The 25,289-nt window shown below is 40.3% G+C and overlaps 2 protein-coding genes, 1 non-coding gene and 1 pseudogene across 4 annotated transcripts; 1 reads left to right on the top strand and 3 right to left on the bottom strand.

The window, feature by feature from the left end:
• Positions 1–880: 880 nt before the first annotated feature.
• On the bottom strand, positions 881–22,057 carry LOC141596312 (3-dehydrosphinganine reductase TSC10A-like). Its single transcript, XM_074416427.1, has 3 exons — positions 21,856–22,057; positions 1,272–1,416; positions 881–1,165 (listed from the first exon to the last, which is right to left on the bottom strand). Exons 1-3 carry the CDS (start codon positions 21,976–21,978, stop codon positions 975–977), a joined length of 459 nt encoding a protein of 152 aa, XP_074272528.1. The 5' UTR covers positions 21,979–22,057; the 3' UTR covers positions 881–974.
• On the bottom strand, positions 1,501–21,284 carry LOC141596311 (3-dehydrosphinganine reductase TSC10B-like). Of its 2 annotated transcripts, XM_074416426.1 has the most exons (4): positions 21,223–21,284; positions 4,930–5,578; positions 4,243–4,346; positions 1,501–2,120 (listed from the first exon to the last, which is right to left on the bottom strand). In XM_074416426.1, exon 4 carries the CDS (start codon positions 2,047–2,049, stop codon positions 1,516–1,518), a length of 534 nt encoding a protein of 177 aa, XP_074272527.1. In that variant the 5' UTR covers positions 2,050–2,120; positions 4,243–4,346; positions 4,930–5,578; positions 21,223–21,284; the 3' UTR covers positions 1,501–1,515. The 2 variants fall into 2 exon arrangements, with proteins under 2 accessions (XP_074272527.1, XP_074272526.1); XM_074416425.1 differs by lacking the exons at positions 4,243–4,346; positions 4,930–5,578; positions 21,223–21,284 and adding an exon at positions 3,851–4,016.
• LOC141597808 (small nucleolar RNA R71) lies at positions 8,302–8,408 on the bottom strand. Its single transcript, XR_012523022.1, has one exon. It is a non-coding gene; the product is annotated as a small nucleolar RNA R71 (small nucleolar RNA).
• Positions 22,058–22,856: 799 nt separating the features above from the next.
• On the top strand, positions 22,857–25,050 carry LOC141596310 (U4/U6 small nuclear ribonucleoprotein PRP4-like protein; annotated as a pseudogene).
• The last annotated feature ends 239 nt before the right edge of the window (positions 25,051–25,289 follow it).

Below are 25,289 nucleotides of genomic sequence, written 5' to 3'. Positions count from 1 at the left end.
TGTTTGATACAATTTCTCTCCAAATCTCGCTTATCATGAAGAGATTTTGATTTGCTTTGAAAGAGGAAAATGGATCCTCCAAATCTTTCCCCCTTCATTTCCCTCCACCCTTATTTGCTATCCAAACAAGGGATTATAAATCCTCTACTCTCCCTCTCTTTCTTTTCCCTCCAAATCCCTCAATCCAAACACACCATAAGGGAATAGGTTACCCTAGGGGTGGGGGGAAAGGAGGTTGAGAAGTTTAGGGTAAAGAAGGGAAAGAGAGTGGAAAAATGGGGTAAACATACACCAACAAAAGGAACGATTACTTTCCACTCACTTACCCTTCCCTCTATACCCCTTACCAAACACCCGTTCATAGTTATTCACCTCCCTGAGAATAATGCACTATCCACATATACGAGTTATAGCTCCTCACCACCTTATTTTTCCTCCCTTCACCATTAGCCCACCACCAATTCCTCATCTTTTCTCTTTTCTTTTGCTTTTGCCTCTACATGTACATACTCGAATTCTCATATGAGATGGTCTCATAATAAATGAGTCGAATGGGGCGCTTATTCTTTTGAGGTTATCAAGGGTTAGTAAGTACATGAGCGAAGATCGAACTTAAATGAGTTGAACTCAAGTTATATTAAGGAATTGGCCATGATGATATACATCTATTCAATGCCAATCACTATCAAGAAACTAAATCATTAATCCAAAGACTCGTAACAAAACAACAACAATAACAAAGTGTCAGACCCAAAATAATTTGGAATCGGATGACCAAGGTTTGTCATATTGAATCAATCGAGGTGTGAAAACAATGAAAAAGAGAAGATCCAAAGAAACTCAAAAGTAACAAATATGAACCAAGTGACAAGAGACTCACTATTTGTTTTTCGAGTGCCACTTGTCTATATTTCTATACCAAATCCCATTGGAAAACAGCCCGCAATGCGTAGAATACCAAAGAAAAATCACTTCTAAATGCCATGAGATATGATGTCTGTGGGGACAAACCAAATAGCGATAGACAATAAGAAGCCCTCAAAGTTGCAAGGGATGATAAAACGGCCACTTTTGATGCCATTTATAGCTTTCTTTGCAACATCTTCACTTTCATCATGCCAGGACCCCGCTATGATTTTTGTCAGCTCTGGGCGCAACTTGTTTTCTGCATAACAACAATTAATTCGTAGTGGGTTACGAACTTACGATAGCTGGTTCAATAATACTCCATACTAACTAATTTGCAACACAAACGAATAGAGGTAGCAAACCTTGTTCCAAACCAGGAGTTTTGCCTGAGGGAATATGAGGGACACATGGATATCGTCCCGCAATGACTTCCTGTTGCAAAGCCTCGGCCAAGCCCCGAACACCAAATTTGCTAGCCGAGTAAGCAGTGTAACCATATATCCCAACCTTCAAAAAAAAAAAAAAAACACAAACATAATATGACCGACAACAAGATTCAACTAAGACGACACAAATTAAGACGGATATAACACGTTATTACCCGACCTACTGCGACGACATAATAGCAATAGACCCAGGGCCACGAGAATCCCGATCACACTTGATCAAAGGCAATGCAGCCTTAATGAGATTAAAACAACCCATCAAATTAACATCAATCATGAATCTAATCTCATCCAATGCCTGAGATTCAAGTTCCTTTGGAACAAAAACACCTTGATTACAAACCAACACATCTATACTAGGACCCACAGAATCCAAGACTTTCTTAAGCGCATCAAAGTCCCTGACGTCAGCCGAGAGGGTTGTGACGTCTACCCCGGTTGAGAGTCGAATCGCCTGCTTCGCTTCGTCCAGCTTAGATTGGTCTCGCGCTAGGATAGTCACACGTGCACCCTCAGCGGCGAAACGGTGAGCCAGGGCCAGGCCTATGCCGCTAGATCCGCCCGTGATGAGAGCGTGACGGTTTTTGATAGGGACGCGCGTGGAGCGGGGGCGGGTGATGATGAATAGGAGGAGCAGGAGTGAGAGTGGGAGTAGTAGGAGGAGAGAGAGTAGGGCCATCTTTGGATCCAACATTTTTTTCCAAAGTTACTAGGAAGTGTATGGAGGAGGTACAATTGTATTACTACTGCACAAATAGTTCTTTCCTGCAAAAACGAGGTACAATTGTATTACTACAAAATCAACAGATGCAATGATAAAACGATAAACAAAGTGTATACATGCATTGGCATACAAGGTGAAGTACAATAAAATTCATGTTTAAATCAAGTCACTAGTATGTATTACATCTTATCGTGATAGAAATGCAACGAAATGTGCAACAATCATCAAGAAACTCCAGAAGGCAAGCGGAAGACAATAATAGCAAAAAAACACATGCTCCGTCTGTGCCAATGGATAGTTTAGGTTTACTTTGTTTTGCGAGGGGAAATAAAACAAACCGTACACTACTGACTAGGATGGGGGGAGTACATATAAGGAGCTTCATAAACGAAAGGCTACTATGGAAGCTCCAGTCTTAACTTTTCACCAAATCCGAACGCAAACTCAACCCGCAAAATCATGAAAAATCACAATGCAGGCATATTCTAAATTCACGGGTACTAGAATGTATCCAACTCGACATTACACGTTAGAGAACAACAATCGCATCCAAATATCCATATCGATTCTCTCACCCATTCGCTTTTTCAATAATCAAATAGCCATCAACAACACCTATACTCCGCTCATTAACACATCTCTCATCAACAATTTAATCCGTAAATTACACCGAAACATTGATAAACCGAAAGTAACACTAAGCCAATGTGAATCAAAGTATCTCGTACGAAACGGAACATCAAGTTGAATCACAACCACATTATAGTCCAAAAAATGACAAAAATCCAAACCCAAATCAAACCCTAAATCCAATATCAATCACATGACCTAATCAATCAATATCAATAGCATTAACTAATTGAACATTAAAGTAACTGCTACGATCATCGTGAATATTACAACAGCAACCAGATCTTAAGTATTTTTAACAAAAAAAAAAATGCGAAGCAAACAATTACAATACAAATATGAAAATGAACAAGATATTAATTAGGGTTTGAATCAGTGGCGGATCCAGGATTTGAGTAAAGGGGGGGCACACTAAGAAAAAAAATTGTGGACACTAAGAAAAAAAAAAAAATTTGTGACTTTCGACTCCACAAGTATTGTAAGCTATTCATGTTCATCATCAATGATTCAATCTACAAACAAACAACAAATTCTAAGCTAAGTTAATTGAATAAGAACAAATTTGGGATCTAGGTTTTGGGGAACAAATTAATCAAACTAATAACTAATAAGAACAAATTAATTGAATTTGGGGAAGAAATGAATCGAATTAATCAAAACTAATACTCCACTAACTTACTAAGAACAAACTAATCTAATTAATCATGGAGCGTAATAAGCGTGCTATCAACTTTAGATTCAGAATTTGTGTTTGGTCAAACTCAATTAAATTAGCCATTTGATAAAATGTAACCTTTTTAAACTTCCCTAATGATAATTGCTAAAGAATTGGAGAAAAACAGCATGCAGGAACTGAGGAAAGCATAGGACATTTTCTCAGGTAATGTCATACATTCTGACTTCTGTACTACGTCTCAATACTCTTCCGTCCCGATTAACTGTTATGTTATTTGGGATCTAGGTTTTGGGGAACAAATTAATCAAACTAATAACTAATAAAAACAAATTAATTGAATTTGGGGAAGAAATGAATCGAATTAATCAAAACTAATAACTACTAACTTACTAAGAACAAACTAATCTAATTAATCAAGAATCAACAACAAATTAATCGAATTAATAAGATTATAAGAAGAAATACCGAGTACGTCAGTGACGCCAGACGGTGACGGACTGACTGCCGGAGTAAAGATGAGCGAGGGATGAGCCAGACGGACGACGGACTGTCTTTATCGTCTTCTACAGTTCTACCTTTGTGTTTGTGTCATTGTGTGGTTTATGTTTATGTTGTTTCTGACTTTCTCTGTGTGGTTCATGTTTATCGTTTTTTTTTTTTTTTTTTTTTTTTTTTTTTTTTTTTTTTCGCGCACGTGAGGGCACGTGCCCTCACTTTCCCCCCCCAAATCCGCCCCTGGTTTGAATTGATGAGAAAAATTACAGCACAGATTTAGATTGAATCAATGAGATCAAGATTAAAATGAAGAATTAATAGAATTTGGGGAAGAGAAAAGTCAATTAAGTTAGGGAGCATACCTTTGATGCTAGGTTTCAGGTGAAAAACAGTACGTTTGGTGAAGTGAGGATTACGGACCTGGTCTTATAAAGTTGTAAACTTATACGGGTTCCACTTACCACATCTCAGAAATCAATCAATCAATACTATATATTAATTCCGTAAATCGAGGACTTCAATGTAATTAACGAAATCTATACAAATTAATTATATTATATAGTTTTAAATCGATAAAGACCGTGATGAACCACGATAAAGGGGCCTCAATGTAAATATTATATAGTTTTGGTTAAAAGTATAATATAAAGATGCCTGGATGAAAAATATTTATGGAAATTACATTAAATTAAAGTAATTAAATTTAGAAAACACAAGAATATAGTGATTTTCCTTAAAATTAACATGCCCACTTATGGAATTAATTAGTATCATCATAGAATTATACATTAAATTAAATGATGTAGTGTCATCCGGTTGTTTGTGGAAGACTTGGGTCCCTCGTAGAAACAACCGGATTCTCTGAGGACCCAAGTCTTCCACCACTAATTTCCAAAACGACTCGGGTTCCTCATTGAATTCATTCCGAATTAACCTTATTGCTGATTTTATTGTGAATCTTCCTGAAGGAATTTGTGACCAATACAGAACATCATCATTCTCAATGTTACTATCACTACTTCATAAGAAGAAGTTGTTTGGAGTATTACCTATTACGGAGTACTCGCTCTCAACCAACCATGTAATTGTTACTCCACTTTCCTTGTTCGATAGAGCTCAGGGTCTCCCAACTTAAATCTCACTTTTTATCTATTTGTAGCTACTATGATTAATTAACTCACATCATTTCACATCTTAACACTTAACACCAAATGTCACTGTTCTTCCTTAATTCTTGTGCCGAAAAATGTACATGATCAGAGTGAGCTGTTCCGCCAGGGCTTGGTTGGTATAATATCAGAATTGCCATTTCCCTAGCCAATATCAGCTGAAAGCTTCTGGATATGATAATACTATTCAGAAATGCACAATGCACTTATTAAATGCAAAAAAAGTCTACATATGTTCTAGTTGTTCAGTTGTTCTCACTTCCACAGTTCCACATTTGGACAGCTGAATAGAAATCAGTAAAACAGAAACAAGAGTCCGTGGAATCTAGGTTCGAAATTCTTCATCTATAGTTCAAGCTTACTTGAGAAATCAGTAAAACCGAAACAAGAGTCCGTGGAATCTAGGTTCGAAATTGTGGAAGAATAACTGAACTTCAACAAAGAACGCCAAATATTACACTAAGATCTATTACAAAGTCGGAAATCTGCAACTTCTTTACTCTTCAGTCTCTGAACATTCTCCAAGATCCTAAATCAAGGAAATAAAAAACAATTGATTATGATTTATGATTTATGCAATACTAAATGAATAATACATCAAGTGGCGAATGCCTGTATAAAGTAACCATATTTAAGTAGCACGATTTCAGATAGTTTATACAGAAACATGCTTAGGAATGAACAACTCTTCGACCTCTACCTCTACCCAATTTCCAAGGGGTTGCTTTGAATGATGGTAATTGTTATTTCGGCAATAGAATTCAAAAATGAGGAGGTAATAGTGGTGGAGAAAGCCAGATATGTAGGAAAAGAGGGTAATAATTACCTAATAAAGAAACAATAGACTGAGGGGGGCGTTCGGTAAATTAAAGGGAAAGGAAATTGAATCGAGAAAGATATAGGAAAAGGATTACCCCATTTATCATCCTTGTTTGGTTGCTCAAAGAAGGGAAATAACACAAATCACCCATTTTCTCCTACACCATCAACACCACCCTAACCAATCGCCAGCGCCGGCAATACGCCACCTGGTGTTATTAAGAGTAGGGGCGGTTTTCTTAGATTTTTGTGGTGGTTGTTGGGTGATGAATGAACATTCGGCCCCTTTTTACCCTTTCTTTTGCTAATCTTTTGGACTACTTAGGCACGATCTTAGGCCTTTTTCTTCCATTTTGCTCATATTCCCGCTACTATCGATTTCTGTGCTCTATTGTAGGTAATGGATCTAGCTAGAGGAAATTTGGGAAGAAACAAGGCATAAAAGGAAGATAGCGAAGAACAAAGAGGTGAAAAAGACAACCAGTGACCCTGAGCCGGGCAACCGGCCGCCGGCCGGCCGGCGGAACGTCACATTTCCATTTTCAAGCTTCAAAAACGAGATTCCTCGGCGTCGGATGGGCAGCCGGCCGCCGGTCGACCGGCTGGCGGTCGCTGCTGCCCGTGTTTTGTCTTAATTTCCCCTTTTTGTAAATTATTTTAGGAGGACACTATAAATACCCCTCCTCAATTATTGCTAAGTACGTAACTTTAGATCAAAAAACACTTTCCTAATTTCTTGTAATCCTTTCTTAATCAAGTACTAATCTTTCCTTAGTAATTAGCAAAAATTAGTTATTATTAGCTAGAATCAATAGTTTACTCTTGGTATTGAAGATTGTATTGGGGATTTTGAAGGTTTACCTTCTTATTATTCAATCAAGCAATCAACTTTCTTCCTTGTTGGTATAATTTCCTCTCTTATTTACTTGTTAATCATTTGTTTACGTTTGTTTTTGTCTATTGTAATTGTTATAACATTCATCATGTTTTCTCTTTATGCTATTTGCTCTTTTTCTCTTATTTGTATGATTATCCCAAATATGAGTGAGTAGTTACCTTCTAGAGTTTAGGGGGAGCCTAAATAGGATTAGTGGGCATAATTAGTTGATAAGTTTGAGTCTTTGATGTTGGAATTTGTCTTTCTTAACTATGCACACAGGGTGTTCGACGAATTGTATGAGTGAAAGCTTGTGTCTTTTTGTCTTAATAGCTTAATTCTTCCTTTGAATGAAAATTTGCGGGTAGTCTTGTTGCATGTTTTGATTTAGTTGTTGCTCAACGAAAGTTGGTAACCGCTTCTTAGACAAACCCTCACCTTAGACTTCTTATCGACTTATCACCCCTAGTTCATTTAGGTGACCCCGAAGACTCTAGTTTCCTAATCATCGTATTAATCTTCATTCTATCATTTATTTGGTTGCTCTAGTGGTTGAAATCATAACCCTTTACTTTATTGTTGACTAAACTCGACTCTTAGTTGAACCTAGTAGAAACCCCCGCCGTCTTCGTGTTCGACCCCGACTAAATACTACATTTAATTGGGTTTTACAAATAGTTTTGATAGAGGGAAACCGCGACAAATATCTACCTATCAAATGGCGCCGTTGCCGGGGATGGCGTAAGGTTATGCTTAGTTTTATTTAGAGTTCTTGCTTTAGTCTTTTCTCAATTTGTTAGCTTGCTTTTGTAGTTGTGTGTTCTTTGTAGAGTGTGTGATTTCTTGCCTTTCCCTAGTGTTTAAAAAAAAAAAAAAAAACACTAGGAGACTCACAATTTGTCAAGTGTATGCCTAGAAGGAACCACCAAGCTCTTCTCTTCAACTCCGACCCCGAAAGGCTTTTTAGAAACTTAAGGACGAGGACCCTTGAGAGAGCTAGGAACGATTCCCCTCAAGCAAACTTTGACCAACCGAATTCACACATCCCACAAAATTTTGATACCACAATCGCAACCCAACCAAGTTTCACAATTGAGAATTTAATAGAAAACCCCTTTCATCACTTCCCAATTCCAAATAGCCCACCTCAATCACCACCACATCGTATACAACCACCTCCTCCTCCACCACAAATGGCTCTTAGAGATCATAACCGGCCCAATCATAATGATTCATGCAATCCCATAAATTTTGGCACCTTGGCCCCGGCTAACTTTGAAATACACCCCGCTCAAGTCGGGTTAGTTGAGAAGGACTTGTTTGGGGGACATATTGAAGAGGATGCTCATGCTCACCTCCGAAAATTTAAGAGGAAAGTTGCCATGATGAAGAAAAATGGGGTGTCCGAAGACACTTTGAGGATGATGTTGTTCCCATTCTCCTTGACGGGTAAGGCGGACCGGTGGTTAAATATTCACCCTCCGAACACATTCACAACTTGGGACGATCTAGCCAAGGCATTCATGGCCAAGTACTATCCATCATCCAAAACCGCCATGCTTCGAAATGAGATTCACACTTTCCAACAAGAGGATGGAGAATCCTTGGGTGAGGCATGGGACCGGTATCAAGACCTCATTGCTAGTTGCCCTCACCACGGGATACCGGATTGGTATATCACCCAAACCTTTTTCCAAACTTTGTTACCAAGGACTAAGGAAATGGTAAATGCCTCCGCGGGGGGAGGATTTGATCATTTGAATGATGAGGAAGGTACGACATTGATAAAGAAGATGGTGGACTCGGAGGCGAACTATGGCACTCGAGGTAATATGCTTAGACGGAATGGGAAATTTCCAAAGGAAAACTCCTCCAACTCCGAAACTAATGCGAAGCTTGATTTGCTCACAAAGCAATTTGAGAAGTTTCAAATAAATCACTTGAACCAAGCCGGGACCTCACATGGGCCACCCATGGAGGAAGTGGTTCAAAGTTCAAGTTGCGAACTTTGTGGAGGAAATGGTCATACATATGACTTATGTGCAAACAATTACAATGGAGTCTATGAGGAGGATGCACAAGAGGTTAACGCTTTTCAAAGTTTTAACACCAATCCTAGGCCACCAAGGCCACCTTACAACAACCCGAACACCTACAATCCTAATACAAATTTCTACCATCCCGGGTTAAAGAATCATCCCAACTTTAGCTATAGAAGTACCAATGTCCAAAACCCACAACATCTCCAACCACCAACCCAGAACAATCCACCGGGTTTTGCTCAACCAAGAGGAATTTTCCCAAACCCAAGAAATAATCTAGGGAATCAAAACCAATGGTCGAGCAACAATCAATCCTAAAACTATGGAAACCAACAACAAAGGTACCAAATTTATGGTGGCAACCAAGGGTATAACCAAGGAAATCAAGCAAATCAAGGATTTGGGCAAGGGTATGCTCAAGGGACTCACGAACAAGGGCAAGGATCGAATTTCAACAACAACGTTCCAAGAGCTAACTTTCAAGGGGGACAAGGCAACAACAATCAAGATCCCAATGCTCGGTATGACTATGGGTTCCCTTTACCCATAACCAACCAACCTCATCAAGAGCCCCAAGGTGAGCTCTCTCAAATAGAGCTTTTGAAGATGATAAAAAACATGCAACTTCAACATAGTCAAGAAATGACTAATTTTGCTAAAGTAACCCAACAAGAGCAAGCAAACTTGAGGGCTACCCTTCTTAAGGACATGAGGGAAATGGAATCTCGGATGGCTTCTCATGCTATGGCAAACCCACAACGCCCGCCCCCTTGCGGTTTATCGCCCAAGGACAAAGCTCCAAGGATGCCTCAAATAGCCACCATGCTCATGCGGTGGTGTTGAGAAGCGGTGTCCAACTTGAGGACCCTTACAAAGACCTTGAGAATGGAGTTGAAGAAGTTCCCAAGGGAGATGAGTTGGAAATGGATGGTGAAGAAGAAAGCACACCCAATGAAACGTCGGGTAAAGTTAGTGAAGCCAGGAAAGGGAAGAAGGCTTGTGAAGATTTGCCAAGAAAGGGAATTCAAGTGGACAAGGATGTTGATGGAAATGTGGAAGACCTCCCTTATGAGGAAGAAGCTATTGAAGAGGTACCTTTGCAACATTCTAAAAAGGTAACAAAGGACTCGACTCCTCCTAAGGTATCTTCCAATTCTCAACTTGTTCCTAAAATCCCTTATCCTTCAAGAGCCATAAAGAGTAGGGAAAACCTTAAGTATGCCAAGTTTTGTGACATGCTTGAGAAACTTGAGGTTACCTTACCCTTTACGGAGGTGATTATGAACATGCCAACTTATTCAAAATTTTTGAAAGATATTTTAACGAATAAAAGAGTTTTGGGTGACCAAGAAATAGTGGCTATGGAAGAGGCATGCAGTGCTCATATCCTAAATAAAATGCCCCTTAAACTTGGTGACCCGGGAAGCTTTTCGATCCCTTGCATAGTTGGTGGTGTACCCATATCTAGAGCTCTTTGTGATTTGGGAGCAAGTGTAAGTGTTATTCCTTTAAAAGTTGCCAAGAAAATTGGAATTCAAAACCTTGCTCCCACTTCAATGACTCTCCAATTGGCGGATAGGTCCGTCAAGCGCCCTATGGGAGTGCTTGAAGACATACCCGTCAAGGTTGGAAAGTTTTTGATTCCTACCGATTTTGTTGTCCTCGATATTCCGGAGGATAGCCACACCCCCATCATCTTAGGTAGGCCATTTTTGGCTACCGGAGGAGTTCTAATAGATGTGAAGAATGGGCGGCTAACCTTCCAAATCGAGGGCAATAATGTCGAGTTTAACCTAACTAATTTGATGAAAGGACCTAAGATGGAACGGTTGAGCACGATTGAGTTGGTAGATGAAGTGGTACATGAGGTAACCCGTGAAGAATCAGAAATGGAAGAAGTCTTTCAAATCTCCTTGCATGATGAAGCCATGAAGGAGGACCATGAAGTTGATGAGGAACTTTTGAAGAAGGTGGAGGGATTTCTCCCTCCAAAGGTACAACTCAAATCTCTTCCTCCCTCTCTCAAGTATTGTTTTCTTGAGGAGGGAGAGGCTTACCCGGTGATCATTAATGCTAACCTAAGTGAATCCCAAGAAAAGAAACTCTTGAAAATCTTGAAAACTCATAGAGGAGCACTTGGATATAGCATTGATGACATCAAGGGTTTAAGTCCGAGTTTGTGTATGCATCGAATAGTTTTGGAAGAGGGTAGTAAACCCAAGGTTGACGGCCTTAGACGGATTAACCCGAAGATGGCCGAAGTGGTAAAAGGTGAAGTGTTGAAACTTCTAGAGGCCGGTATTATATACCAAATAACCGATAGTAAATGGGTTAGTCCTAGTACATGTTGTACCAAAGAAAGGGGGGGTGCAAATGGTTGAACAAGAGGATGGCACCATCCTACCTACTAGACCCGTGACCGGGTGGCGAATGTGTATTGACTATCGCAAGCTCAATGCCGCCACCCTCAAAGACCACTTCCCAATTCCATTCATTGACCAAATGCTAGAAAGGCTTGCGGGGCATTCATACTATTGCTTTTTAGATGGTTATTCCGGGTTTTTCCAAGTTCCCATCCACCCGGATGACCAAGAAAAGACGACCTTCACTTGCCCAATAGGAGTGTATGCCTACCGTAGGATGCCATTCGGGCTTTGTAATGCGCCCGGGACCTTTCAAAGGTGCATGATGGCAATCTTTTCGGACTTTCTAGAGAAAAGTATGGAGGTTTTCATGGATGACTTTAGTGTCCATGGAGATTCATTTGATCATGGTCTTGAAAATTTAACTAATGTGTTGAAGAGATGTGAGGAGCACAACCTCGTCCTAAATTGGGAAAAATGTCATTTTATGGTAGAGGAAGGGGTTGTACTTGGTCACATTGTCTCTAGTAAGGGTATCGAGGTTGATGGAGCTAAAGTTGCCATTATAGAGAATTTGTCACCTCCTTCCAATGTAAAGGGAGTGAGAAGTTTTCTAGGCCACGCCGGATTTTATAGGCGTTTCATCAAAGATTTTTCAAAAATAGCAAAGCCACTAACCTCATTACTCCTTAAGGATGCCCCCTTTGTTTTTGATGAATCTTGTCTTGAGGCTTTTCATAGGTTGAAGAATGCATTGGTGACGGCTCCCATAATCCGGGCACCGGATTGGAGCCTTCCTTTCGAGATAATGTGTGATGCTTCGGACTTCGCGGTTGGAGCGGTTCTTGGGCAAGTGGTGGATAAAAGGCACCATGTGATATACTACACAAGCAAGACCCTAGACCCGACACAATGTGGGTACGCTACGACCGAGAAAGAGATGTTAGCCATTGTTCATGCCATTGAGAAATTTCGGCAATACCTTGTTGGGTCTAAGGTGGTGGTTTACTCCGATCACACCGCCTTGAGACAATTGATGGTGAAGAAAGATGCTAAGCCCCGACTCTTGAGATGGGTCCTACTCCTCCAAGAGTTTGATATAGAAATTAAGGATAAGGCCGGGTCGGAAAATGTTGTGGCCGACCATCTATCAAGATTAACCGTTGAAGATCATGGAATACAAGATAATAGTGGACCCATAAATGAGTGGTTGCGGGATGATGGACTCATGGAAGTTACCGTCAAAACCCCTTGGTTTGCGGATCTTGCCAACTACATTGTGAGTGGTTTCTTACCGGATGAAATGGAACCAAGAGATCGGCGAAAATTGAAAAATGATGCTAGGAGATACTTTTGGAATGACCCGCATTTGTTCCGCAAGTGTGGGGATGGAATGTTCCGGAGATGCGTGACAAGAGAGGAGGGCTTGGAGATTGTTGACCGGGTTCACAATTCCGCCTACGGGGGACACTTGGCCACCTCTAGAACAATTGCCAAGATCCTCCAAGGCGGTTTTTATTGGCCCTCCATGTTCAAAGACATCCACTACTTGGTTAAATCTTGTGATGCATGCCAAAGGGTTGGGAATATTGGGAAAAGAAGTGAAATGCCCTTGACCAACATTTTGGAGATTGAGCTTTTTGATTGTTGGGGAATAGACTTCATGGGACCCTTTCCCAACTCTTGCGGAAATGAATACATCTTGGTTGCGGTGGATTATGTATCCAAGTGGATTGAAGCGGTTGCCACCCCCACCAACGATAGCAAGGTTGTGATAAAGCTCTTCAAAGGCACAATTTTTCCAAGGTTCGGAACCCCAAGAGTGGTCATAAGTGATGGCGGCTCTCATTTTCGAAAAAGTACTTTCAAAGCTCTCCTTGAATCACATGGAGTGCGGCATAAAACCGCACTTGCCTACCACCCTCAAACTAGTGGGCAAGTGGAGGTTTCTAACCGCCAAATCAAAGCCATATTGGAGAAAGTCACCAACAAGAGCCGGAAAGATTGGTCCCAAAAGCTTCCGGATGTCTTATGGGCATTGAGAACCGCCTTCAAGACACCCCTTGGCACCACCCCGTATAAGCTTGTGTACGGGAAAGCTTGCCACTTGCCGGTGGAGTTGGAGCACAAAGCTTGGTGGGCTCTTAAAGAGATGAATTTTGACCTTGATGCCGCCGGAGAAGTGCGATTTCTCCAAATGAATGAGCTTGAAGAGTTGAGATTGGAGGCTTATGAGAGCTCCAAAATCTACAAAGATCAAACTAAGAAATGGCATGATGCCAAGATCATGAAAAAAGAGGTAAGTGTTGGAGACCTCGTTCTCCTTTTCAATTCCAGGATAAAGGTGTTCCCGGGCAAGCTCAAGTCAAGGTGGTCCGGACCCTTCAAAGTGATGAAGATATTCCCCTATGGCGCCTTTGAGCTTTGGAGTGAGGAGGGAGGTACCTTTAGGGTGAATGGTCAAAGAGTCAAGCGTTACTACGACGGCGACATCAAAGGTCCGATTGAAGTACTCTATCTCGGGGAACCCCTCCCCGAGGAGAGGGAAATTTGAACATTTTGAAACTAATTTGGTTTGGTGGAGTTCCTCAAGAACCACCACTTGTACATAGCATGCATGTAGATAGAATTTGAGATAGTTTGCATTAGACATTATTGATGAAGTTGAGTTTGGAGGTGGAGCCCCTAGCCTCGCCCAAGATCCCGACACGAGCCGTCGGTTTGAAAGTTGAAAACTAGAAAATGGGCGAAAATGGGACTTTGAAATTTATTGTTGAGAATTAGAGGAAAAGCAAGCTGAAAAAGGCGAAAAGAAGAAGGGAGAATGACCCAGGGCCGGCTGACCGGCAGCCGGTCGGCCTACCGGCGCCGAGACATGCCCAATTTGACACAAAAATCAGATTTTTTGAAAATTATACTGTATGACCGATAGCCGGTCGACCGGCGGCCGGTTGCCAGCCGGCTCCCAGCCTCTTTTCCGCTTTCTATAAATTCATTCAACCACCATTTTTCTCACCACTCTCTAAAATTCACTCTCTCTCTCTCTACATTCCCTCAACATCAAATCCTCTCTAATTACCCAATTCAACCCTCACAAAAACTTACCTTTCAACATAACTTGAAGATGGCTTCCAAAAGAACAAGGGCGGACACAGCTAGGGCCATTGAGGAGTCAGCTCAATTCGGGGTGGCACAAGTGACGGATACCTCACCGGATCCCGACTTCCCTAATCTGGTTTTTGCTTCCGGTACTCAAAAATGTAAGTTCCTCTTGTTTAAAAATCGTCCCATACATGCTACTAAATTTATTTGTAGCCAAACAATGAAGGACCTAGGGATAGATACCGATGCTAAAAAATTGTTTAGAGGGGTGGGAATGGGATTCTTGTACACCCTTAAGCGATTGACTTACCCTTGTCTTACATGGGAATTTCTGAGTTCGCTTCAAGTTGACAAAAGGAGAAGCACCGGGGAAATTGTTGAGATTAGGTTCCGTCTAATGAACCGAAACCACACTATGTCCTTAAAGAGGTTTGGGAAGGCCTTTGGTTTGAATTACATGGATACTTATAGGGAACCCGCCGACTTTCATCATTCAAGGGTTTGGGAGGCTATTTCGGGTAAGCCCGACCCCACGGTAGGAAAAAGGAGTGCCAACTCTATTCATTTTCCGGCTATAAGGGTTTGGCATCGATTTATGGGGTGGACCATCTTTGCTAGGAGTGAGCCGTGGTCCGTAAGGACCGATGAACTAAATATCCTTGGCTCTTACCTATTCCAGAAGCCCAAGCCGTTTCAAATTAACATTGCTCACCACTTTGTGCTACACCTTCGGAAATTGGCTAATTTCCCGGACCAAAGTGTGGGAATTTTTGTGGGCGGGATGATTACCCAATTGGCCAAGGATATTGGTGGGTTTGACGAGTCTTTGTACAACCCGGTTCAAGAACCTAATGTCTTATCAAAATACTACTTGACCCACTCTCTGGAATGGTTTAAAGTTGACCCCGCCGATAATCGTGAATATTGGCAAATCGATGACAAGGATTCAATTGTCCTTCCTAATACCAAAGCAACAACAATCAAGCAAGACGAAACTAGTTACCTCCTCACGGTACATGAGCGTGACCACACCGGGGGTGCCCGGCAAACACTTTCTCAGCAAGAGCGCCATGGCCCGACTTCGGAATCCCACCCGTCCACCTTTACCTCTTTGCCACAACAATTTGACACCCACTCTATGCCTTCCACGTCTCACCAACCGAGCTATCAGCACCCTCCCCTTGACCCTACTTTGGTAGGGTACTTTGACAACTTAAACTTGGCTTTGGGTGAAATAAAAAGTGAAATGAATACTCGGTTTGACGCGGTGGACCGAAGGCTTGACCACATCTACTATAACCAAGGAGTAGGGAATTACCCTATTTATGATGATTATGCCCGCCGCGGGTTTGTCACGAGGGATGGGCCGCACCCGGATTACTTCCAATGGCCCACCCATGGTTACACCGAGCCGACTATTCGCGGAGGGTTCCACATGCAGTCGGATTACTTTAGTAACCCGGCCTTTCCTACTCCCGTGGTTCATCATGACAGTGGCACGTGGTTTAGTGGGGTGGCTCCTACATTTCATGGTGACGCGGGGGCGTCGGGGTCCGGAGGAGGTTGGAACTTGAGTACCGACGATGATGTTATTCGTGACGGGGGTAATGATGATGTAGATTTTGAGGATGATATTGATTTTGAGAATTGAGTTGATGAAGTAGAGTAAAGGGCTCTCGGTGATTCCTAGCCTTGCACCATCATAAGGCTTTTGCTCCCATTTGAAAATCCAAAGCCTTTGGCATGCTCCACATATTCAATCCAAATGACAAGTACGATCTCTCCCTATTATCCAAATTTTCTAATTCACGTTTAATTTTTCGCATGCATTTAGTTGATAATTCACTTAGTTGCATCATATAGGATTGCATTAGATTTCAATTTTGTAATATATTGTCACATTTAGTAATTGCATTCACTTAGCATACCTTGTATTGTCATTTAAATTTTGCATATAGAATAGAGCATGCATTGCATTTTCATAATAAAAACGAACTAAAAAATAAAAAAATGAAAAAAATGAATAAAACAACCAAAAACTTGTAATTTCATTTCACACAATTGCCCTCCCATGTCTATAAATAAGTGTGGGGAGGGCCTAAAAAAAAAAAACAAAAACACGTAATTTCTTTAAAATTCTACCGTTTGCCCTCCCATGTAAATAAATAAGTGTGGGGAGGGCCTAAACAAAAAAAACCCCAAAAACATGCATTTTAATTTCTAAAAAATCAAAAACCACCAAAAATATGTTGTTTATTTTTCCTTTTCTCTCCCTATACGTTGTTCCATTGAGGACAATGTAAATTTCAAGTGTGGGGAGGGAAATATCCACTTTGTTAATATTGTTTATATTTGTGTATATTTGCTTGTTAATTTGAGAAAATAAAATAAAAAAAAAAAAAAAAAAAAAAAAAAAAATTGAAAAATTACAAAAACATTGCATTGTTTATATTACATATATTGCATTGTCTTGCATTTATCCTAACCATTTAGACAGGCAACACATGAATCATCGGAGAAGACGCTTGGTAAAATTCTTCCAATTCTTTCTCCTTTATCCTTCCTTTTCTTTTTGTATATATAAGCATGGAGGAGGATGGGATTTGTGATGTGGGTGTTCCTTTTGGGAACCGTTTTGGATATGGTTGTGTTGTTGGTGTGTTGTTAGGATTAGAACTTGTATGCATTTAGATTAGATATGTATATATATGTGTTCACTCTTGCATCCACGTAGTTTGTTCATATGTTTAGTTGCATTTCATACACGTTGCATCTCGTATGTAAATAGTTGCATTGATGGTCTAAATGTGGAGGGTATATGTCGTCAATGATGATAATTGTTTTGCCCGTGTCATTTTCCTCTTGATAGCTCGTGCCTTTTGATGACGCATGTTTGGGTTTTTGCTTGCAAAAACCCGGAAGTCTAGCTTAACAACCAAGTAACGACCACCTTGTGAGACCATATTAGGCCCGAGACTTGACCTTGATCCGATATAGCTACTAAAATGTGAGGATAGAGCCTCCTTATGGCCGGTCCATCAAACCGGTCCCGTTTTGGTCATGAGAGTAGTTCTCCTTACGTGGTATGTCATGTCAAAACGCATAAGTATGGTGCTCATTCCTTGCCGTAGAAGTGTCGGTGCGCATATTGAGACATTTTTGTTCAAATAAAGTAACCTCACAATAGCCAAATAAGCTTTTGTTATGCCCTTGAGTCAATTGTTTCCTTTTGTTAACCCATTTTGAGCCTAAACCATATCGTTTCTATTGCCAACAAAACAACTACATCCCATAAACAACTCACCTTGGTTGAGTAGTTCGTCATTGTGGTTCTTTTGTGGAGTATATTTGGGTTGAATTTTGACTCTCCTTGAGGTGTATGATCTTAATGCCACATGAGTGAAATGCAACTTTAGCTACTTTTGTCTAATAAGAGGTGAACAAGTCGTGAAAAATGCAAGAAAGAAAATCAAAGAGAAAAGAAAAGAAAAAAAAATGAAGAAGAAAAACAAATAGAAAAAGAGAAAAATGAAATGAAAAAGCAAAAAGAAAAGAATGTATATTTTTGTCTCAAATAAAGGGTTGGTAATTTGCAAATTGAGTTTGTTTTGAAGAATATTGAGTAATTTTTGAAAATGACAATCTTGTCATATTTTGTGAAGGAATTCATTTGCATTGGTTGAGTTTAGCGAATTGGTTAGATGTGGCGACTACATGATCTTTAGCCTCACATTTCCCAAAAATGGTGCTTGCACCACCCCCTTTTCACCAAACCCAAGCCCCATTACAACCCGATTGTCTCTCTTGTGTGTGCATCAAATTGACATTTCTCTTGCGGATATAGGATGGAGTACCATATTAGATTGCGGGCATGCTTCGCAAGTCGAGTTAGGAGAGTGATTTTGGTTACTTTTTGTCACAAAAATCACCCCGTTCTTTCATTTGAGTGACTAGTGAAACCCGTGAGTGTCGATCCTTGGTCTCATTTTGGTCATGGGTTTGATTTTAGGTCGAATCTTGCGTGTGTCGTGTCATTCTTGGGAGTATAGCGAAGTACTTCCCCTTTCCCGCCTAGAATTTGTTTCTTAGGCCCCGTGTTGTCAATATTGGTTACTTGAGCTAAAATTAGGGAATTGACACCTCGGTAAGACCCAGAGACGACATCCTCCACTAATGATTCTCTTTGTTCGGTTTTTGAAAGTAAAACGGCCGCTTAGATGAGGAAAGCGGTTTGACTTTTTGTGATGCATCTTATATGTTGATTTGTGTTTAAATGTTAGATGTGTCAAAAATTTTCTGCAAGCCCCAACTTGCCTTGCATCAGAATGCATACCTCATTGTGTTTCGTTGTGAGTTGAAGGGACGGAGAAGGCCCGTTAATTGCCTTTCATCGGATATTATTTGTTTAGACAGTACTTTTATATTACGGGTCTTAGACTAATTTAATAAGCTTACTCGAGGACGAGTAAGGTTTAAGTGTGGGGAGATTTGATGAATGAACATTCGGCCCCTTTTTACCCTTTCTTTTGCTAATCTTTTGGACTACTTAGGCACGATCTTAGGCCTTTTTCTTCCATTTTGCTCATATTCCCGCTACTATCGATTCCTGTGCTCTATTGTAGGTAATGGATCTAGCTAGAGGAAATTTGGGAAGAAACAAGGCATAAAAGGAAGATAGCGAAGAACAAAGAGGTGAAAAAGACAACCAGTGACCCTGAGCCGGGCAACCGGCCGCCGGCCGGCCGGCGGAACGTCACATTTCCATTTTCAAGCTTCAAAAACGAGATTCCTCGGCGTCGGATGGGCAGCCGGCCGCCGGTCGACCGGCTGGCGGTCGCTGCTGCCCGTGTTTTGTCTTAATTTCCCCTTTTTGTAAATTATTTTAGGAGGACACTATAAATACCCCTCCTCAATTATTGCTAAGTACGTAACTTTAGATCAAAAAACACTTTCCTAATTTCTTGTAATCCTTTCTTAATCAAGTACTAATCTTTCCTTAGTAATTAGCAAAAATTAGTTATTATTAGCTAGAATCAATAGTTTACTCTTGGTATTGAAGATTGTATTGGGGATTTTGAAGGTTTACCTTCTTATTATTCAATCAAGCAATCAACTTTCTTCCTTGTTGGTATAATTTCCTCTCTTATTTACTTGTTAATCATTTGTTTACGTTTGTTTTTGTCTATTGTAATTGTTATAACATTCATCATGTTTTCTCTTTATGCTATTTGCTCTTTTTCTCTTATTTGTATGATTATCCCAAATATGAGTGAGTAGTTACCTTCTAGAGTTTAGGGGGAGCCTAAATAGGATTAGTGGGCATAATTAGTTGATAAGTTTGAGTCTTTGATGTTGGAATTTGTCTTTCTTAACTATGCACACAGGGTGTTCGACGAATTGTATGAGTGAAAGCTTGTGTCTTTTTGTCTTAATAGCTTAATTCTTCCTTTGAATGAAAATTTGCGGGTAGTCTTGTTGCATGTTTTGATTTAGTTGTTGCTCAACGAAAGTTGGTAACCGCTTCTTAGACAAACCCTCACCTTAGACTTCTTATCGACTTATCACCCCTAGTTCATTTAGGTGACCCCGAAGACTCTAGTTTCCTAATCATCGTATTAATCTTCATTCTATCATTTATTTGGTTGCTCTAGTGGTTGAAATCATAACCCTTTACTTTATTGTTGACTAAACTCGACTCTTAGTTGAACCTAGTAGAAACCCCCGCCGTCTTCGTGTTCGACCCCGACTAAATACTACATTTAATTGGGTTTTACAAATAGTTTTGATAGAGGGAAACCGCGACAAATATCTACCTATCATTGGGGTGGGGTGAGTTTCTAATAGGGGAGCATAAGTGGCTTGTACGACTGGTAGGGTAGTGGGAGCGCCGACAACAGCGCGGTAGCGGTCCTAGGGCGGTGGTGGTGATGGATGGTGTCATGGTGGTGGTGGGTGCTGATAATGGGGGGAATATAAGAGGTAGTGAGAGTAAGGGTGTGTTTGGATAACAAAAGTGGAGGGAAAGGGAGGGGAGGGGGAAGGAGGGAAGAGAAAGGGAGGGAAGGGGAAAGGAGGGGAAATGGGGTGTGGGTGTTTGGATACAATTTCTCTCCAAATCTTGCCTATTGTGAAGAGATTTTGATTTGCTTTGAAAGAGGGAAAATGGATCCCTCCAAATCTTTCCCCCTTCATTTCCCTCCACCCTTATTTGCTATCCAAACAAGGGATTATAAATCCTCTACTCTCCCTCTCTTTCTTTTCCCTCCAAATCCCTCAATCCAAACACACCCTAAGGGAATAGGTTACCCTAGGGGTGGGGGGAAAGGAGGTTGAGAAGTTTAGGGTAAAGAAGGGAAAGAGAGTGGAAAAATGGGGTAAACATACACCAACAAAAGGAACGATTACTTTCCACTCACTTACCCTTCCCTCTATACCCCTTACCAAACACCCGTTCATAGTTATTCACCTCCCTGAGAATAATGCACTATCCACATATACGAGTTATAGCTCCTCACCACCTTATTTTTCCTCCCTTCACCATTAGCCCACCACCAATTCCTCATCTTTTCTCTTTTCTTTTGCTTTTGCCTCTACATGTACACGAATTCTCATATGAGATGGTCTCATAATAAATGAGTCAGAATGGGGCAGTTATTCTTTTGAGGTTATTGGGTTAGTAAGTACATGAGCGAAGATCGAACTTAAATGAGTTGAACTCAAGTTATATTAAGGAATTGGCCATGATGATATACATCTATTCAATGCCAATCACTATCAAGAAACTAAATCTGTTAATCCAGCACTCGTAACAAACAACAACAATAACAAAGTGTCAGACCCAAAATAATTTGGAATCGGATGACCAAGGTTTGTCATATTGAATACCAATTGGAGGTGTGAAAACAATGAAAAAGAGAAGATCCAAAAAACTCAAAAGTAACAAATATGAACCAAGTGACAAGAGACTCACTATTTGTTTTTCGAGTGCCACTTGTCTATATTTCTATACCAAATCCCATTGGAAAAACAGGCTGCAATGCGTAGAATACCAAAGAAAAATCACTTCAGAAATGCCATGAGATATGATGTCGTGGGGACAAACCAAATTAGCGATGAAGACAATAAGAAGCCCTCAAAGTTGCAAGGGATGATAAAACGGCCACTTTTGATGCCATTTATAGCTTTCTTTGCAACATCTTCACTTTCATCATGCCGGAGGACCTGCTATGATTTTTGTCACTCTCCGGGCGCAACTTGTTTTCTGCATAACAACAATTAATTCGTAGTGGGTTACGAACTTACGATAGCTGGTTCAATAATACTCCATACTAACTAATTTGCAACACAAACGAATAGAGGTAGCAAACCTTGTTCCAAACCAGGAGTTTCGGTGTCGGGAGGGAATATGAGGGACACATGGATATCGTCTGCAATGACTTCCTGTTGCAAAGCCTCGCCAAGCCCCGAACACCAAATTTGCTAGCCGAGTAAGCGGTGTAACCATATATCCCAACCTTCAAAAAAAAAAACAAAACATAATATGACCGACAACAAAGATTCAACTAAGACGACACAAATTAAGACGGATATAACACGTTATTACCTGACCGGCTTGCGACGACATAATAGCAATAGACCCAGGGCCACGAGAATCCCGATCACACTTGATCAAAGGCAATGCAGCCTTAATGAGATTAAAACAACCCATCAAATTAACATCAATCATGAATCTAATCTCATCCAATGCTCGAGATTCAAGTTCCTTTGGAACAAAAACACCTTGATTACAAACCAACACATCTATACTAGGACCCACGAATCCAAGACTTTCTTAAGCGCATCAAAGTCCCCGACGTCGGCGAGAGGGTTGTGACGTCTACCCCGGTTGAGAGTCGAATCGCTCGCTTCGCTCGTCCGGCCTTAGATTGGTCTCGCGCTAGGATAGTCACACGTGCACCCTCAGCGGCGAAACGGTGAGCCAGGGCCAGGCCTATGCCGCTAGATCCGCCCGTGATGAGAGCGTGACGGTTTTTGATAGGGACGCGCGTGGAGCGGGGGCGGGTGATGATGAATAGGAGGAGCAGGAGTGAGAGTGGGAGTAGTAGGAGGAGAGAGAGTAGGGCCATCTTTGGATCCAACATTTTTTTCCAAAGTTACTAGGAAGTGTATGGAGGAGAGTTCAGTTCCGTCACGAATCAATCAATTCCGGAATTGCGTTCCTTCTTTGTTGACTTTGATTTTGCTATGGAAATTGCAATTTTACGAATTTCTACATAATTTATTAATCATTGAAGAACACTTTTACATACATATTTTGTAAATTGTTTATAATTTATATAATATTCATACATATATAATAAATTGTCTATATACTATAAAATTCAAAATAAAACAATTCTCAATATTTAATATAAATATAAAAGTTCTAAAATTATAAAACAAAACATTTTATATTTGATAAATTGTATTAAAAGTGATTTTAAATTTTAATATAAAAATTTGGTGAAAATTATGAAAATAGGGTTGAATTTTACTTTTAGTGAAATTTAAGGAGTTTGATTGCTCCAAATATAATTTATAGGGCTTAATTTCACAATTAAACAATTTAATTACCACTTTTGCGGTAAGCTATATGGTATATTCTCAATCTAATATACTATATCTCTTATTCCTTCCTAATGGTAGGATTTAGATCTTTGGTACGAGTTTATCTTACACTATAAATATCGACCTTACGGAGAAACATAATACCCTTCTATTTACAATTTTACAGTATATACTATTCCTCCAATGGCAAGCTACGATTTGTCGATGAATCGACGTGCGACTGCCCTTGCTGTACCGACCAACGACATTGCTGTTAGAACTCGACTCGGTCTCCTCGGCGAACCAATTACTCTTTTCGGCGAGAGACAAATGGAAAGACGAGACCGTCTTCGAATGCTTATGGCTAAGCTTGATGCTGACGGTCAATTGGAAAGCCTAATCAAAGCCCAAGAACAAGAACAAGAAAAAACAACAACTATGGCGGCTAAAGAGGCTGATAAATTTTACACTGTAGGCTCAAAACAATTATTCGAGGCTCGTAAATTTATTGCCAAGTTCTCTGTACTTAGAGCCTCTGACCGTCTTCAGCGTGCTAAGACTATGAGGGATGATCCTCTCCCGGCTCTCAATCGAGCAGCAACGTTTGTCCTTGACGCCAGTGAGATTGGCGATTATCGTCCTCTCACTGGCTGCTCATTCTCAAAAGATACAAATTTCCTTGCAACATGCTCGTTAAATGGAAAATGAAAGCTTGTACTTTAAAAGGACACACTGACTTTGCAACTGACATTGCATTTTCTCCTGTGACTGATATTGTTGCAACTGCTTCTGCTGATCAAACTGCGTGTCTGTGGGACGTTAAGGGTACTCTATTGACTACATTTACAGGTCATATAGACCGGCTTGCTCGTATTGCATTCCATCCAACGGAGGATTACTTAGCCACTGCAAGCTTTGAAGCATATGTGGGATATTAATACCGGTACTGAATTGCTTCTTCAAGAAGGACATAGCAGAGGTGTGTATGGAATATGCTTTCATCCAGACGGTTCACTTGCGGCTTCGTGTGGGTTGGACTGTCGTGCTCTTGTTTGGGATCTTCGGACTGGAAAAAATGTCCTTGCTCTCGAAGAGCATGTCAAGCCTGTTCTTGGTATTGATTTCTCTCCCAACGGTTATCATCTTGCTACTGGCGGCGAGGATAATACTTGCCGGATTTGGGATTTACGAAAGAAAACATCTGTTTATATTATTCCCGCGCATTCAAATCTTATTTCAAAGGTCAAGTTTGAACCCCAAGACGGATATTATTTGGTGACTGGTTCATATGATATGACGGCTAAGATATGGTCGTCTCAGGACTTCAAACTTGTCGGAACACTCTCCGGACATGAAGCCAAGGTTACATCCTTAGACATATCAGGAGACGGACAACATATATCTACCGTGTCTCAGGATAAGACAATCAAGCTGTGGTCAAGTAATGTATCGTCTAAGTCGATGGACATTGACCAAACTTAGATTACCTACATCTTGGTTTCGGTTTTATGACTATATACTTCTTTTTATGCAAAATCGTATCGATTTCATTCTGTTTATATGATTCCGGTTAGTGTTACAATCATGGGTATGTTGAGTTTTCACATTCTGTTTTAGAGCTGTTACATGACTTCAAGTTCTATTGTTAATACAAGACTCAATGAATTTTGTTTTGTTTTGATTCATCTTTAAAGTTTAATAATTACACTAGTGACTCCGAACAGACTGGTTGGACACGAGTTGGAAACTACACCTGCAAATTGTCGCAGATGGGCAGCCAGAGATCCATCTGTAGTTCTTTTATGGATTTTTCTACGTGATACCCCTGTGTTTTTTCGAATTCTATGTGGTGCCCCTGCGTTTTTGAAAACACCAATGGTACCCTTAAACTTAGTAAAATGTTCCTAAAATACCCAAACTACTAAAAATTACGTTTTTAATAAGTTAAATTTTGTAATGAAAATATGTTTACGATTGAGTAAACTAGGTTTATGTTAATGGCATAACAAATTATTTGTCGAAAAATCAATAAAAAATGCATAAGCTAAACATTTAAAAAGGCGAATTACAGAAGTTTGGGTATTGTAAGATGTTTTCATTAAGTGTAGGGGTACCTCTGATATTTTTGAAAAGCGAAGGGTACCACGTAGAATTCGAAGAAGTACAAGGGTACTACGTAAAAAAAAACCCTTCTTTCATCTATCAAGTTTAGTCGAAGGTATATATATCATCATGAAATAAATGTTCCATTTCCTGACTAGTATATATCTTCGTCAGCATAACTGCAGTATAATTCACTATTTGGGGGTGCATCAAACTTGCTGTGAAGTATGTTATGCTGAATTCAGGGCTGTTGCAAATGATGACGCTTCCATTAAAATTACTTACTGTGGAGTATGTTACGCTGATGTAATCTGGTACAAGGAGGCGTTGATACTAGCAATAAGGTAA

Source organism: Silene latifolia, chromosome 8, assembly GCF_048544455.1.
Source record: "Silene latifolia isolate original U9 population chromosome 8, ASM4854445v1, whole genome shotgun sequence".
Lineage (NCBI taxonomy): Eukaryota > Viridiplantae > Streptophyta > Magnoliopsida > Caryophyllales > Caryophyllaceae > Silene > Silene latifolia.
The sequence above is the reverse complement of the archived record's forward strand: the minus strand, read 5'-3'. Positions and strand labels throughout refer to the sequence as shown.